The sequence below is a fragment of the Syngnathus floridae genome, chromosome 12, assembly GCF_059516105.1.
Source record: "Syngnathus floridae isolate MCC-2025c chromosome 12, RoL_Sflo_1.0, whole genome shotgun sequence".
Taxonomy (NCBI): domain Eukaryota; kingdom Metazoa; phylum Chordata; class Actinopteri; order Syngnathiformes; family Syngnathidae; genus Syngnathus; species Syngnathus floridae.
The window spans coordinates 7,689,425-7,704,906 of NC_142424.1; the positions used below are offsets into that span (position 1 = coordinate 7,689,425).

The following is a 15,482-nucleotide window of genomic DNA, read 5'->3' on the forward strand; positions in this document are numbered from 1 at the left end:
TCAGCATCCTGAAGCTGGTTAATGAATGTCACGTTTAAAAATGTGCCTTGTTGATTTTTTTTGTGACTCTATTATTTTAGGCTAATAGCCCTAAATGCCCAAGTCCTTTGTAAGTCGTGTCAATTGTGGATTGTCAGTCATGCAGGTGACGCAATTTGGCTGAATTAGGTGGCGTGCATTCTTGCTTGTTTGCTGAATTAGTTCTTTTTACCAAAGGTTGGAAAATGACCATGGGAATTTTGATGTTTCTTCAGCTTTAACCCATCATGAGCCAACATGTGACACAGTCAACGGATGGAGTCCTCACGGCTCAAACTGTTACAAGAAGATGGAGACCCCGAACGGTTGGCTGGGGGCTCGTCACAACTGCCTCTGGGAGGGCGGCGACCTTGTCTCCATCACCTCTGAAGACGAGGAAATGTTTGTGATGGAGCAAATGGGCAACAAACCGTTCTGGATCGGACTCTCCAATCTGGTAAGTGCAGGCTGCTGTTGGCTGGCGACTGGTAGTTGAGATGGAACCGCGAGCAAGTGGCTGTTGGCTCACTATCGGTACACCATTGACAATGAGTTTGGACTCTGCAGAACTGCAACGAGACCTGGTGTCAGTTTTTTAAAGCGGGCGAAAAGAGTGTGACTTGGTCCTACACCAGTGTGACGCCGACCTACGCCAACTGGGACCCGCGTCAAGACCAGAGGTAAGAAGATCACCTCTTTGCATCCTGGGTCAGGTGGGATGCACGGTGATATTTTCAAATTGCTTTCTAAAAAAATGCTTTTGGGGGTGAGTTTTCATCAGAAAAAAAGGGCAAAACCTCCAAATTGGCACGTTTGTCGGATGTGTCTCGCTTTTTCCGACTTTTCTCAGCAGCTCCGACGATGAATCCTGCGTGTACGTCAACCAAGGTGTGCACGGAGACAGTCAGCCTAGCAAGTGGAGACGTGGCTCGTGCAGATCCTCATTGGCGTACATGTGCGAGCGGTCGCCCGACGGTAAGTCTGCACGTTTGACGTGAAAGGAGAAAAGTGCAACCATGTCATCTTTCTGCAGACTGCCCAGATGGATGGCCGTGTTCCTACAAAGACTTGGGTTACACTTACAGTCGAGTGGAGAGTGAGTGGAGCGACGCTTCTTCTGACACCCGCAGCCTCTCGTTGTCGTTTCCTAATGAGTTGCTTTTTCGTTTTACACCTACTCCGTCTCGTTGTGGTTTTCTAATGAGTTTATTTTGGCTTTCAGCTTCCTACTGTGACTCTAACGAGTTCCTGTACAAGGACTCTTGTTATCACTTTGAGGGGACGCCTAAAACTTGGCAAGCGGCTGAAGATTTCTGCAAGGAAAAGAGAGGTCTCTTGGCCAGCATCCCCTCACCGGTCGACAGACAATTTTTGGCTGGTGAGCGCCAAGACAAACTGACCAATCGTCCCGCCATGTTTTCTCGACATCGTCACAATTGCTCGTTCTGCTTTCCTCAAGCTCACGTGCGAGAAGGATCTCAACCTTGGCTGGGACTCAAGAAAAGAACATTTGAGTGGTTCGACGGATCATCTACAGTAAGTGACACATTTGCAACGCAGGTCTAAAAAATTGTCACTCATGAAGCTGTCATGTTGGAAAGCAAAACATTAAAAACTGTCATTTTAGTAGAGCACAGTTGATTCAATAGAGAGGAGAAATCTGACAAGAATGGTCTTCCTGTTAAATAGATTTGAATTTGTTACAAGAAGTCAAAAATGTCCTTTAGTTTGATGGCTTAGAATTGTGATATATAAGAGAAAAAAAAACAATAAGATTTCACCATGCATTTCACAGGAAAACGTTTTTCAGAATAAAAATTAACAGTTTAGGGTTTGGAAAGCTTCAATCTGAAACTCAGGTTGGAGTATCGCAACAATTTCTATTGGTTCCAGAAATGATGAGAATGGTAAGAAGAAAAACAGATTTGAACCAGTGAGGTGCCTTTGAAGGAAATTTCGCGGGAAGCCATCTGAGCAATTGCAACACCAAACACGCTGTATCCTCTGCAGGACAACGTCACAAAGAACCTCATTCAAAATTCAGATGACTGCGCAAAATTGAATGAGAATGGAGAAATTCAGCTTGAGGGCTGTACTGGCCTTCGTCCATCCATCTGTCAAAAAGGTCAGAAAGTCACAACCTCCCATTTGCCCTTTGTCTTCTCATTGCTCTCTCATATTTGACCCCTCTCGCATCCTTGCAGGCAAGGCCAGAGCTTCTCTTCCGCTTCTTCCGGCGTCGGCATCAGCATCAGGTGGGCGTCCCAGCCTGCAGCCCACTTGCAGAATCTTGTTTGGCCTCAAGTGACTTGAGTCTCGCTTGCAGGCAAGAGTGCAAAGTGCGGCTGGTGGCGGGAGAACCCCGCCAACGACTTGTGCTACTTGATCCACGACATGGCCAACAAGACCTGGAAGGAGGCGCGAGACAAGTGCACCCGCCTCAGAGGCAACCTGCTCGCCATCACCGACTCGAACGAACATACCTTCATACGAGGTAGGCCGTCTACAGTCTGCTGCGCTTTTTGCCGAGTTTCTGTCATTCCAAAGAAAAGACCAAAAATAAGCTTGTGACCCCCACCAACCCAGACTTCACCCACACTTTGTTTTAGTTAAGCATTTTGCACTTGCCTCTGTAAGATGCGTCAGTCAACCTTCTGTTCTGTATTCACCTTTGACCCAAAGGGCTTCTGCCAAGCGGTTCCTCTTTGTGGTTGGACGCCAGCGACATCATTGTTGAAGTTGGCAGCAAGCAGTCTGACGAATCCTCACCGAGTTCCGTCCTTTTGGGCGCAGGTGGGTCTAAAACCTGGCCGATGTATGAAGGAACAAAGGAGCGCTGAGCATCTGTGGTCTCCCTCCAGGTAACCCTGGTGACCCCCCCGGCCGACGATGCAACTCCTTACTCAGTGGCAAGGGCGGCATAGAGGTTGTCGATTGCGAGAAGAAGCGCGGCTACGTCTGCAAGAGAAGAGGTAAGACGAGATGCTCGGCCAATTCTCCACAATTTTTTGTCTCATGTGAGTCGATGCAGATGACGCATTTGCCTGAAACTGAGTGCGTAATCCCCAAATGTCTCCTCAGTCGTTCAGACATGTGAAAGGACCAAAGGGTGGCGACGCTTTGGCTCCAACTGCTACAAGAAGATGGAGACCACCAACGGTTGGCTGGGGGCTCGTTACGACTGCGTCTGGGAGGGCGGCGACCTGGTCTCCATCACCTCGTCATACGAGGAAAGCTTTGTGAAGGAGCAAATGGGCGACAAGCCGTTCTGGATCGGACGTTCCAATCTGGTGAGACGAAAGCGGTAGAATACGTTGACTTTCCACTGGTACCTAACCGTCACCTGCGATTGGTTTCGGCAGAACTGCGACGTGGCCTGGTGTCAGTTTTTTGAAGCAGGAGAAAAAAGACTGTCTTTGTCCGACACCGGCGTGACGCCGACCTACGCCAACTGGGACTCGCGTCAAGATAGAAGGTAAGAAGGTCACCTCTTTGCGTCCTTTTGTTGTCAGGCGGAACACACAGCGAGATTATGGATCCCATCTGCGAATTTTGAGAGTATTGATGAGAAAGGAGGAAAAGCCTCCAAATTGGCACGTTTGTCGCATGTGTGTCTCCTTTTTCCCGACCTTTTTCAACAGCTCCAACAATGAATCCTGCGCGTACGTCAACCAAGGTGTGCACGTAGAGAGTCAGCCTGGAAAGTGGAGACATGGCTCGTGCGGATCCTCATTGGCGTACATGTGCGAGCGGCCGCTCGACGGTAAGTCTGCCCGTCCGTTGTGACGTTAACGCTCAAAGGAGAAAAACTTGCAATCACGTCGTCCCCCTGCAGCCTGCCCGGACGGACGGCTGTGTTCCTACAAAGACTACGCATTCGGCTACAATCGAGTGGAGAGTGAGTGGCAGCGAGGCTTTTTTTTCCACACCTGCAACGTCTTGTTGTGGATTTGTAATCCATGTTTTTTTGGTGGCTTCAGCTTCCTACTGCGGCACTGGCGACTTCCTGTACAGGGACTCTTGCTATCACTTTGAAGGGATGAAGCGAACTTGGGAGGCAGCCGAGAAGTTCTGCAGAGAATGGAACGGTCACCTGGCCAGCGTCCAATCACTGGTTGATAGCCAATTCTTGGCCGGTGAGCGCCAAGACCAACTGCCGATACCAGCAATCGTCATCTAGCACTTCACAAAATTTGAATGCTCTTCTTGTGCTAAATTTCCTCGCTTCTCTGATATCTTCAAGCTCATGCGCCAGATGTAGGAGGATTGCAAGCTTGGGTGGGACTCAAGAAGAACAAGAACAACTTTGAGTGGAGCGACGCAACGCCTACAGTAAATGAAACATTTAGAGCAGTCTACAAACGTTGTCATTTGCCCTGAATGAAGGTGTCATATCGGAGGGCAAAGGTTCCACCAAACACGCAAGTTACACCAAATGCGGCAAAGTCATGTTCGGCGTGTCGTCCGCAGGGCAACATTGCGTGGGTGCCAAACGGGCCGACAGGACGTGGTGATTGCTGTGCACTGTCGCCAACTGGACAAGTTGAGGACTGGCCCTGCACCAATATTCGGCCATTCATTTGTAAAAAAGGTCCGAAAATGAAGAGCACTCACCTTGCACTTCCATGTGCTCCCTCTATCTAAGAGTGCTAATGACTCCTCTCTTTTCCTTGCAGCCAAGGTCCAAGAGTTTGTTCTTCCTCCGCCGGCAGGTGGGCGTCCCACCCAGCAGTCGACACGTGGTCTCTTGTCACCGGTTTGCCCTCAAATGACTTGAGTCTCGCTTGCAGGCTGGAGTGCAAAGTGCGGCTGGTGGCCGGACCGATCCTCCGACGACTTCTGCTACCTGATCCAACGCAGACCCACCAAGACGTGGCAGAAGGCGCGAGACGACTGCCTCCGCCGCGGAGGCAACCTGCTCAGCATCGCCGACTCACGCGAACAGGCCTTCATACAAAGTAGGCTGTCTGTCTGTCCGGTCGCAATCAGAGGTGTTCAAATCCCCCAACACGGGCGGGGCTCCAGACGTCACCTGTGTTTGTTTCCGCTGACCACCTTTAACATTTACGCATTTAACATTTATTTCAAATCACGTGCCTCTTCATCGGTACAGCGTGGCCACCAATGAGCAGTTGGTCTATCTTTGCTCCCCCCTGCGAGCAGAGCGCCAACGAGAATGTTTCAAACTCTTGTTGCACATTTTACCATTCACCTCCAAAGGTCTGTACACTTTTCTGCCGAGCTCTCCCTCTCTGTGGTTGGGCGCCAACAACAACATCACGAAAGACGGCAGCGAATGGACTGACGGATCCCCGTTTCGTTACGTGGTCATGGACGGAGGTGGGTCAAAAACCTAACCAATGTTTGTCTCCGATGTTGCGGAGGAACGGAGCTGAGCATCTGTGGTCTCCTTCCAGATGACCCCGGTGACCTCTCTGGCGCTTCCTGTCTTTCCTTACTCACAAGCAACGGCCGCTGGAAGTTTGATGATTGCAGGAAGAAGAGGGGCTATATCTGCAAGAAAAGAGGTAAGACGTGACGACGCTCAGACGATTCTCACAATGTGCTGATTCACATCTTTGGCTGTTTTCTCGCAGGAAACACGCCAAAACCTCCCCAGCCTCATGACGGTAAGTCGTCTTAAACAGTGGCTTCAAACAATCCTAGGCAAAAATGACCTGACAATGCTTTTTCAGGCTTGAAGGAGATCCTTGTCTGCAACAACCATTCTGCTGACCTTGTATGTGAGAGTGAGGGTCAGAAGCAAGGTCGCATCAGCATCCAGTCCGCCTTTTACGGTCGGCGGAGTGACGACATTTGCTTGCTGGACAGCGACTCATACGACGACGGTAAGACCTGAGAAGCCACCATTTTGATGCCGCCAATTAAGGCATTTATCCACCTACCTCTGAAGGCTCATTCAGTAATGTTTTGCTTGGTCTCCTCCTGGAAGTCTCCAAAGAACTTTGGCATGCTGTCGAACGTAATGAAAATGAACCAAAGCTTACAAACCGCTCAGACGCCGGAATGAGTCTATATGCAGAAACGTGCTAGTTTTGTTCGACTTTGTCTTGCTGAACTCATTCAGGTGCATCAATGCTCATCAGGCCCACTCAGACTCAGTGGTGTGTTGTAACTTGCAGAGTATTGCGGAGTGGAAGGCATCCTCCCTCGCTACAGGAAAATGTGCAACGGCCAGCAAAAATGCCGCATTGAGCTTTTGGAGGACGATTCCTGCCCTGCCACCTCCAAATATCTGGAGATGGTCTATAGCTGTGAACACAAAGGTGGGCTTTGCGTCTCGTGATCTTCTGCTCTGCAATCCCAAGAAATAATGCAAGGAGTCCCACAAGAGGATAGATGGCGAGATTTGTATTTTAATTGGCCTTGAAGCATCTGTTCCAAATGAAAATGACTTTTGGCTGTCCTCAGTATGTCTTGACAGTCTGGGCATTGCGGACGGGAGCCTCGCAGACTCTCTCTTCCAAGCCTCCTCCTCGATGGAAGACGCCACCCCAGAAAAAGCCCGCCTCAATGGAGAGTCCTGCTGGAAGCCGTCAAAAGATCGTACGCAGAAAAATGACAGCTTGGCACTGTGGTCTCCTGAGCGTTCTAATGTCTTGTCCCCTCCAGCCGTCGGCAGCTGGATCCAGGTGAACCTCGGTTACATGAGAAAGGTGACGGGGATCGTGACCCAGGGGTGTGATAGCGATAATACTCGCTCCTGGGACATCCAACTTGAGATGAAGGTGAGCGTTAATCGGAGGAAATGGACAAAACACCCAGGCGGGAAGGTGAGTGCAGGGACAATCGAGTCGACCTCAACCTCACCCTCCAAAATTGTCACAACAAACAAGCAAACATCCTATTTGTAGTTCATCGGTGGTGGAACTCATCTGCTTGAGACGCCGGCATTTGCTAAGTATGTCCGCATCCTGCCGCTGGAGAGTCGTCCAGAATTTGGCCTCCGCTTTGACATCTTGGGATGCGCGCATGACGGTGAGCAACACAATCTACTGCTTTGCTTGCCGAAAACAACAAGGCCAAAACACGCGATGATCCCGCCTTATGTCCGACAGATGCGATGACCTGTGCCAGACAGTTCAACAGCCTCCACTTCACCGATTCGATGACGTGAGTCACACTTGACACAATGTTTCATGACGATGACCGCCTGTCGTCAATTTCACAACATGTGTGTCTTCTGCAGGTTCTACTGTCCACCTGGGTGTGCCAAAGACAAACACTTTGTCTCTGGAACATTGGTCTACTCAAAGGTACATGATTACCTCACCCACCAGTCGAGTTCTTGTCTGTGACTGCAACTTTGTGTAAATGCAGGACTCGCACATCTGCGCGGCTGCTATTCACGCTGGCGTCATTCAGAACGACATCGGAGGAGATTGTATTGTGATGCGAGCTCCCAAACAGCCAGTCTACATGGGCTCCACTGGGAACGGGATCATCTCCAGACTGTGAGTGACCAACTTTCACGGAAAAGTCCCATAAAGAGCCACCAGCTAATTATCACTTTACTATTTGCAGTTCGGACGACCCGCTGGGTGATTCTTATACGTTTGCAGATGGAGGTGAGTTCAAAAAATATTTCTTTATGTCACGTCAACTGTTGATGACAAGGAAAACTCACACGATGTCTCGCCTGCAGAGCCCAGATGCTCGGCACCTGACTGGGAGGAGTTTGCGGGTTTCTGCTACAAATTCTTTGAAGACGTCAAGAACTGGGATGATGCTCAACGGGTCTGCCGTGGTTTTGGTGCCGAACTGATGTCCATTTGCTCCAAAGTGGAGCAGGCGTGGGTTAAAAGTGCCTCAGAGTTTGGTACGTATCCCAACGATTGATTGATTAATTAACAATCTCTGTAGAACGACCGGATGGGTGGAATATCTGAGAACCAGATGAGAGCTTTGTTCTCATCCGTCCTCCGCAGAAACCAGCGATATGTGGACCGGACTGAATGACCTGGTGCTTCCCGGCATGTTTGTGTGGTCGGACCGCCACAAGGTGACCTTCACCCACTGGGCCGCAGGAGAACCCTACCAGCGTGTCGGCCTCGGCAAGCACTGCGTGGCTCAGTTATGGCAGGTGGGTGCTCCGTTGAGCATTTGGAAGAATACCTTTGCGTTCCACTGAAACTGATGGTTTTCTTTCAGACTGGAAAATGGAAGCTAATGTCTTGCGCCCAAGTGAACAGCTTCATGTGCAAGATGCCCAAAGTGCACTTTCCAAAGACCTCATCGAAGCCACAGGTGGCACAGTAGAGTCCGCCTGCCAACAGCAGGATGCCCGTGGAGAAAATCTACAACGGTGCGTCCCAAGGAAGTCATCAAAGAAGAAGAGCAACTTTTAATCCCTTTCCTACTCTACTCAGTAACTATAAATAGTATCAAAATTGCAATCTGAACACCTCTGCATACCTTTGTAATTCATACAGTAGCTGCATTTAGCTTCGCTGTTATTAGCCAACTAGATGTCGTGTCCTGATGAAATGTGAACAAGCATGCTATGTTCACTAACACTCGACTCTACTTGGTCTACTTTGTCTTTTCTTTTTTTTGCACGCTTGACAACTTTGACTGCCTTTTCGTAAAGAGTTACTCACTGAAAGAACAATACACATTGTACAGAAGTCTCAGTGCTTTTAAAGAGCCCAATCGTAAGAACGTGACAGGCAAGAATACTCTTGGAGCTGGAATGAAAGTCCAAAGTCGGTTACTGGTATTGTTCTTTGTTTCGTTTTATATTCATGTCGTGTTGTGTTGTCTTGTCGTAATCGCCCTTAGAAAAGGGTGCCCGACTCGACAGCCTTTTGTTTAATTCTGGTTAAAAAAAAAAAATTATATTTTATGATTACAAATAATGAATTGTGAATCAACAGTGAGCTACGTTACTGCCAATGATGTCTGCAATTGTAGACTAATTCAGTATTTTCCATCAGCATTTTTGATAACTGATGGCAGTTTTTTACTCGATCGCTGCTGTCAGAAAAATTGTGTTTTTCACTGTTGTTGTTTCTACGGTATGTTACAAAATCTACAATTCATGTATTATTGGATTTTTGATTACTGATTGCAGAAGTGACTTAATCACTGCTGTCAGAAAAATGTTGGTTTTCACAGTCATTTGATTTTTCTTAATTTCAAAATAAAAGAAACTGATTACGATTCGGGTTTTTTTTTTCTACATTTTTTGACTGATTCAAACCATGCCAGCTAAACTGTTCACTTTACCCCGAACACAAATTCTCGCTAAATTTAAAAACAAAAGGCAAATATTTTAGATGATCTCTCAATGAATTGGGTTGAATTAAATTTGGTTGAATTAAACACTTGTGCACCCCTGTCTGGGACTGTTAACAAATCAGATGAAATAGGTAGAATTTGAAAATAGTCCTACATATTTGAAACACTCTGACATCAGAGGCTGTTTAACAAAACAAATACTCAACAAGCACCTATTCACACAACTTGGAAACATTTGTATTCCCGTGGCCTCTAGGAAAAAGAAAAAACAAGAAAAACATAAAATTGGTTCCTTCTGGCACTGACAAAAACACACAGTATTGTTTTACAGTAAATTTGAGACATCAAGGGCTGGTTGCAGGGTTGTGAAAAACGGTCACTTGACCAAATGCCGTGGAGGGTTTTGTCATTATACCAGTTCAGAACGGGGCCCAACCGATTATCATTCTGCCGACTAAATTAGCCTTATATACTGGCTCTTTTCAGAATATCCCATATCAGCCCAAATCAGGATGAATATTCTTTTTGTCTACAAGCTAGTGTGCTTACACTGTTTGTCCACTAAGTAGAGCTGTGATTTCATCTAACCCTCAATTCTTTATGTCCAGTTGTGCCCCAAGTGTGGTGAATGAGTGTTTCCTGGGTACCAAAGGAAGGATGGGTTTCATCTGGTTTCGCTCCCGAGTTCCACCAGGGGCACACCTGTACATGTTAGCCCACATGGTCTTATATGGGCTGGAATTGGGCAAAGGTACCGGGTTCCACATCGTCTCCATCTTGGATTTGTGGGCATTTCGGACTGGGTAAATGTGGTGGGAGTGTCTGAGCGAGGTGGGCATGGGAATTGCCTGGCCTACACACCAGGCACCTTTTTCCAATCAGCAGCTACTTGAGGGCAGTTTCAGCAATGTGCTGGTGCAGAATGTTTGCATCGCTCTTTTCCATGTGCATTGTAGTTTTTGAACTCACTTCTCTCATGTACTAAGTTATGACTTTTGTGTGTTCTGTGCGCTTATGGATTTTGTTTCTTCTTCTTCTTCTTGCCACCGTAAGTACATGTGACTCTTTTGAATTGTTTGTCTTGTGGTAACGCCTTACGTTATCCTTTTGTCGTTTTGTCTAACTTTCTGCACATCCTCGCCTTTTGTTATTTTTCACATTTTTTTTCATGCACCCTTGTTTATAAAACTATTTTCCAAATTGGATCAAGTCTTCAGTCACCTGGCATTGCCGTTGTCCGAGCACGTGACTACACCTGAGCCACCAAACTCAGTGGAGCTCTAAATGGGCAAACACAAATGGGGTCTAAATGGATTGCATATAATTTGTCCTGTCGGAGCGCACACAAGGACTATTCAGATCCCCAGTTCAAGTCCATATAGTCAAATAGACACGGGTTGCCTCGGTGGGTCAGACATAAATGCCCATTCGGAACCCACGATGGTTAAACTTTCTTTTCATCCGTCAACTGTGAACTTTAAAAAGTCGCTTGCGTCGTATTATTATGATGATTATTATTATTGTTGTTATTATTATTATTATTATGTATACTCATTATTGAGAGACAACTGATTAATCTATTCTTACTTCTGCATACAGTACAGTAATCATTTCCGGCGGAGCATTGCCGCATTTTCAGAAATATTCAAAAATACTGACATTCTTAAGCAATGGCTCAAATACTGAGTATTTCCTTTTTGAAAATGTACACCTACATTTACTTCACTGCTTTTATTTTTATTTTTTCACTTTCATCATGACCTCACTTTTTAAGACCTGTGGTTCACCCCCTCAATCTGCTTTTCAGAATTTATATGCTGTGAAAGATAAGGACCAAGGCTAAGATATGATCTCTCAGTAGTTTGGAATGTATTCACCTCTGCCTTATATCAAGAGGTAACTTAAGGTGTCTGGCCATTACCTCCTGAGATATTATCTTGGGTTTACAATCATAGACTGACTCATTAAATAATGAAGCTTCTTGAGTGAACAATTTTCTCAGTAAACAAAAAGAAAAAAAAAAAGCAGTGGGATTATACGTAGACAGCATACCAGATTTCCATGGATACAAGGGAGTAACTTGGCAACCATTGTGCTTGTGTGTCATCTTAGAAATGTTTCAGGGCCCTTACCTAGAATATTAACAGCCTGTTGGATGTTGTTACTTGTCAATGTAGGAAACTTATCATTGTGAGAAGTACCCCCAAAAAGTGGACAAGAACAGTGAGTTCTGATAATAAGGTATATTTGATGAAATGTTTGAGTTTGATTTACTGCAGGTAATTTTGGTGAGAGAATACTGAATACAACTGAACTCCATGTTTATAGAGTGGCTGTCTGCATCCAACCATGTTTTAATAAGAAACAATAGAAAATGTCAAGTTGCAGTACTTTATTATTTGATTTGTTTGATGTTTTCCCGTTACACCGGGACATTATAGCATATACTGCAGATTATTTTGTTCAGACAAGGCTTGTCTGAACAAAATAATCTACAGTATATAATTACAAAGACATGATGAATCTCATCGAAATAACAGGACATTATAGTCATATTATTTTCATTTTCAGAAATATGCATATCTATATTTTCTGAAACATACATCTAACGTTGCTAATGACAAAGTTAAAGTAATTTTAGTCACAGCTAAGTCTTGCCCAAATCATTAGGACTTTAACTTTTAACTTTAACTTTATCATTGTCAGGTTGAAACTGATTTCATGTTAATCTTCCCTTGATGAAGTGTGCACTGCAAACCCATGTTGTAGATGACACTTTCATACTCAATTATTCCATTGATTATTCCATCAATTAATAGAATTTATTAATGGAATAATCAATCAAGTGTATAAATCCCCCCTGATTGCTGTTTAATAAACCTTAAATCTTCCCTTGATGAAGTGTGCACTGCAAACCCATGTTGTAGATGACACTTTCACACTCAATTATTCCATTGATTATTCCATTAATTAATGGAATTTATTAATGGAATAATCAATCAAGTGTATAAATACCCCCTGATTGCTGTTTATTAAACAAATATTTTTGTTTGTTTGGTAATATTTAGTGGATGGAAAAAAAAACTAAACAACAGCTAAGCAATAGCACGCAAGAAAAATGTATGGTGTTTTTCAAAAAGCAGATGAATGCAAATGTCTTACTATGATGAAACTCAAAAGATAAATCCGTCTGATCTCATAAAGTACTAGAGAAATAAGAACATTAATAAGTTTTGGACCTTCTTTTGTTAAAATGTCATTAATATACTGGGTATGTTAGTGTGATAATTGATTTGTTGTCAATTAATCAATTAATTTTGACACCTCAATCCAATCCTTCTGCCTAATCGCGTTCAGCCACAGCAGGCTGGGATGCGATAGATTTTTTTTTTCTTTTTCTTTTTTTGCTTCTACGGTTTTGGCAACCAAAAACACAAGACGACTTTTTTTTCTCTACCTAAAAGTCCTTACTCCCGGCTTCCTTTCCTTTGCCTCCAGGTAACACCGTGACGCAATCGCGACGTCAGGGTAAAGGTGAAGTGAAGCGAGTTTGTCCCTCCCATAAGTGACAACGCACCGTTCAGTGACGTCAATTCTTCTCGAGGCAGCAGGTGAGAGAGCATCGCGTCTTAAAAGCGAACGGTCGAGTAGCGGAGCGCAGTCATGGGAAAGCTTCAAGAATTTGACATCACTTTCACCAATAATAAGGTGGTATACAGTCCCGGAGAATCCATCGGCGGAACGGTCAAAATACGAATCAGCAACTCGCTACAGTACAAAGGTAATGTCCAACATGAGAAGGGAAAGGCGCGCGTGTGTGTGTGTGTGTGTGTGTGTGTCTGGGGGAGCGCGCATGCAGGGACACGATTGTGCGCAAAGTTGCCAGCGGAAATGTTGAAGAAGTGTTGTTCGACTTGTGCGTTTGAAATGCCACAAAGTATTTTTCTTGGTTGTAGTTGTGCATGTTGTTTTTCTTCAGAGTGAGTCGTTGGTGTTTGGTTAACAGGACGTTAAAGCCACTTCCTGGACTATATCCTGCTTGATGCCTCATCTTGTTGTCTTAACATGGCTTACTTGTTTGGCTGTGGAACTTAGACACATCAAATTGAATAGTTTTCTGTCGTGAATGTAGAAAAAGTGATTTTGGGTCAACTGACAATGATAGGATTAAAGTTGAGGAGTGAGGTGGGGAGAGTCTCGGTTGCTGCCCTTGAAATGAACAATGTGCCCATTGTATGGGAATGATCCTTATGGGGATTCTTCTGTGATATTCGAGGACATGCTTTCAGCTGCTTTTGTAAGAGGGGAATACTCTAATGTGCTGGTGTGGCAATTGTTTGCCAAACAAAAGCCTGTAAAGTATCATACCAAACTTGCCAACGTAGACATGCTGCTTGTTGACATCCTTATGATGAAACAGCCTACGATTGTGAAGTCATGTACCTCAGAATTAGATCAACATTTTGGGGACAAAATATGAATCCAAAGTCGATCAAAACATTTGAGTCCAAATGGCTTTCATGCAAGCAAGAACATATTGCGCAAGTCCTGATGAACAAAAGTCATTGGTGGTGGACTTTTACGGAATCAATGTGGGATCAATTCCATTTCGTAGACTATATGTGTGAATGTGAGTGTTAACTGTTGTCTTACTTTGCTCTGAAAATGACGAATCCTGGGTGTAGTCAACTACTTGATAGATGTGAGATGGCTGGTGAAGTGACTCAGCTTCATATTGTCTAGCTTCCTTATAAAATATTGTTTTTTATTAAAGCCAAAACATTTAAGCAGGCCTTTCCCCACCAAACTAAAATGTAATGCTGTAGCAGTTTTTCAAATTTGCCATTTCCCTTGAGCAGTTTTTTGATAGTGTGTGAACTCATGTCATCAGTAATCTGGAGGATGTTGGTGTTCAGACAGATATGTTGTTGTGGATGAAAATAGCCTTAGTCTGTTTTATTTATTTTGGTCTCATTTTCTCTGCCATGGGTCTGTCTGGTAGTGTTCACATCTCAAATTCTATACTCGACCACACACACACGCAAAACGGAAATATGCATGGTATGCACGTTTGGTCCTGATATCTAGCATTGGCTATGCAAAAAGACGCAAAAAACATGACATGTAAAAAATAAAAAATAAATAAATCCTGTCTAGTAGGTTTAATACATTTATTTTAAGTGAGATGCATTTATGCATGCTATTTGTGGGTGATTAGGACCAATTTAAAATATAGACAGAATTGATGCCACTCCATGGGAATTGACTTGATGTTATAATAACGAGCCCTCCGTGACGTTCGGCAATTAGTGTAACGTGGTTACAACTATTTTGGCAGACAGCCGGTCAGCATTATGGGCCAGGTGTATCCCACGCCATCGGCATTAGTCAGCTGTTGCCAAGTGAAGGAAAAGTGCTAAATTCTACAGAGGAATGCTTGGATGGTGTGCACTGGGCCACAGGGAATGGGCACATTTTTGGGTCTCTTCACCCCAGCTGCAGTGTTTAATGAGAGAAAATGGCCCTAAGTTTCTATTTGGTCTATGTTGTTGATTTTAATTGGAAATATAAATGCATGATGGTGCTTGATAAAGTTTTTTTCCCCCTCTACTTAAGAGATAATGTCTTCATCACCCTTTGTGAGCGGGATTACCTTTGTAATTTGAGTTTGACAAATTGAACTATTGTAGTAAATGATCTTCTCAACAATATTCTAATTTGAGATTCACCTGTGATTCATATAGTGAGGAGCCCTCTGACCTGTTCAATAAGGTATTCTAGTTCAGGAGCATTGCACTCCATTTCAGGCTTTCAGAATGAATGTGCTGCAATTGCTGAGCCTGCATTCTGCTTTCAATGCACTTCTTAAGCATGACTGCTAATTGCTCAATCACCAAGACTGCTTGAATCATGCTGAACCAGGAAAACATTTGTATCCCAGTTGTGTCCTCATGCCTTTCAATTAGTTGCTGGTTTATTGAGTGAGCCAGACTAGTTATTTAAATAGGTTTTATACACTTTTATCAGGCCACTAATGTGCACTGAGAGGCCTCAAGTCCTCGTAACAAGAAGCTCCGCACATCTTTTCCAGACTCAACATGCTTCACTGGCACCAGATTTGGTTGATCAGGACACATGCTGTCCTTTGTGCATTTGTTTGTGAGACACGCTCAATATTTTCGACCAAATTTACTGCCTCACTG

The 15,482-nt window shown here is 44.7% G+C and overlaps 3 protein-coding genes across 3 annotated transcripts in view; all 3 read left to right on the plus strand.

The window, feature by feature from the left end:
• Positions 1-5,146, plus strand: part of LOC148389908 (uncharacterized) — a 29,845-nt gene extending 24,699 nt beyond the window's left edge. The window contains exons 79-98 of the mRNA XM_088391310.1: positions 255-475; positions 586-698; positions 869-993; positions 1,052-1,114; positions 1,241-1,396; positions 1,478-1,554; positions 2,029-2,143; positions 2,223-2,273; positions 2,345-2,512; positions 2,701-2,811; positions 2,880-2,990; positions 3,100-3,308; positions 3,381-3,493; positions 3,660-3,781; positions 3,854-3,916; positions 3,999-4,154; positions 4,262-4,350; positions 4,489-4,609; positions 4,695-4,730; positions 4,809-5,146. Of these exons, the coding sequence (XP_088247436.1) occupies positions 255-475; positions 586-698; positions 869-993; positions 1,052-1,114; positions 1,241-1,396; positions 1,478-1,554; positions 2,029-2,143; positions 2,223-2,273; positions 2,345-2,512; positions 2,701-2,811; positions 2,880-2,990; positions 3,100-3,308; positions 3,381-3,493; positions 3,660-3,781; positions 3,854-3,916; positions 3,999-4,154; positions 4,262-4,350; positions 4,489-4,609; positions 4,695-4,730; positions 4,809-5,146 (2,558 nt within the window). The remainder of the gene's footprint in view (positions 1-254; positions 476-585; positions 699-868; positions 994-1,051; positions 1,115-1,240; positions 1,397-1,477; positions 1,555-2,028; positions 2,144-2,222; positions 2,274-2,344; positions 2,513-2,700; positions 2,812-2,879; positions 2,991-3,099; positions 3,309-3,380; positions 3,494-3,659; positions 3,782-3,853; positions 3,917-3,998; positions 4,155-4,261; positions 4,351-4,488; positions 4,610-4,694; positions 4,731-4,808) is intronic.
• A 98-nt stretch (positions 5,147-5,244) lies between these two features.
• On the plus strand, positions 5,245-9,201 carry LOC148389909 (uncharacterized). Its single transcript, XM_088391311.1, has 15 exons — positions 5,245-5,358; positions 5,436-5,546; positions 5,616-5,648; positions 5,715-5,867; positions 6,162-6,305; positions 6,451-6,585; positions 6,652-6,812; positions 6,894-7,017; positions 7,098-7,152; positions 7,229-7,295; positions 7,360-7,493; positions 7,564-7,607; positions 7,685-7,858; positions 7,968-8,122; positions 8,191-9,201. The coding sequence occupies exons 1-15, from the start codon at positions 5,349-5,351 to the stop codon at positions 8,296-8,298; spliced, it is 1,608 nt and encodes a 535-aa protein (XP_088247437.1). The 5' UTR covers positions 5,245-5,348; the 3' UTR covers positions 8,299-9,201.
• Positions 9,202-10,125: 924 nt separating this feature from the next.
• arrdc1b (arrestin domain containing 1b) overlaps positions 10,126-15,482 on the plus strand; it is a 29,090-nt gene continuing 23,733 nt past the window's right edge. Inside the window, exons 1-2 of the mRNA XM_088392509.1 lie at positions 10,126-10,327; positions 12,778-13,060. Coding sequence (XP_088248635.1) covers positions 12,943-13,060 — 118 coding nt within the window. The 5' untranslated portion in view covers positions 10,126-10,327; positions 12,778-12,942. The remainder of the gene's footprint in view (positions 10,328-12,777; positions 13,061-15,482) is intronic.

What these genes read in the sequence shown, in the direction of transcription:
- LOC148389909 (XM_088391311.1), top strand. An exon ending in CTATATCTGCAAGAAAAGAG is followed by an intron (nt 5,547 to 5,615) that starts GTAAGACGTGAC and finishes GTTTTCTCGCAG; the next exon opens with GAAACACGCCAAAACCTCCC. An exon ending in CAAAACACCCAGGCGGGAAG is followed by an intron (nt 6,813 to 6,893) that starts GTGAGTGCAGGG and finishes TCCTATTTGTAG; the next exon opens with TTCATCGGTGGTGGAACTCA.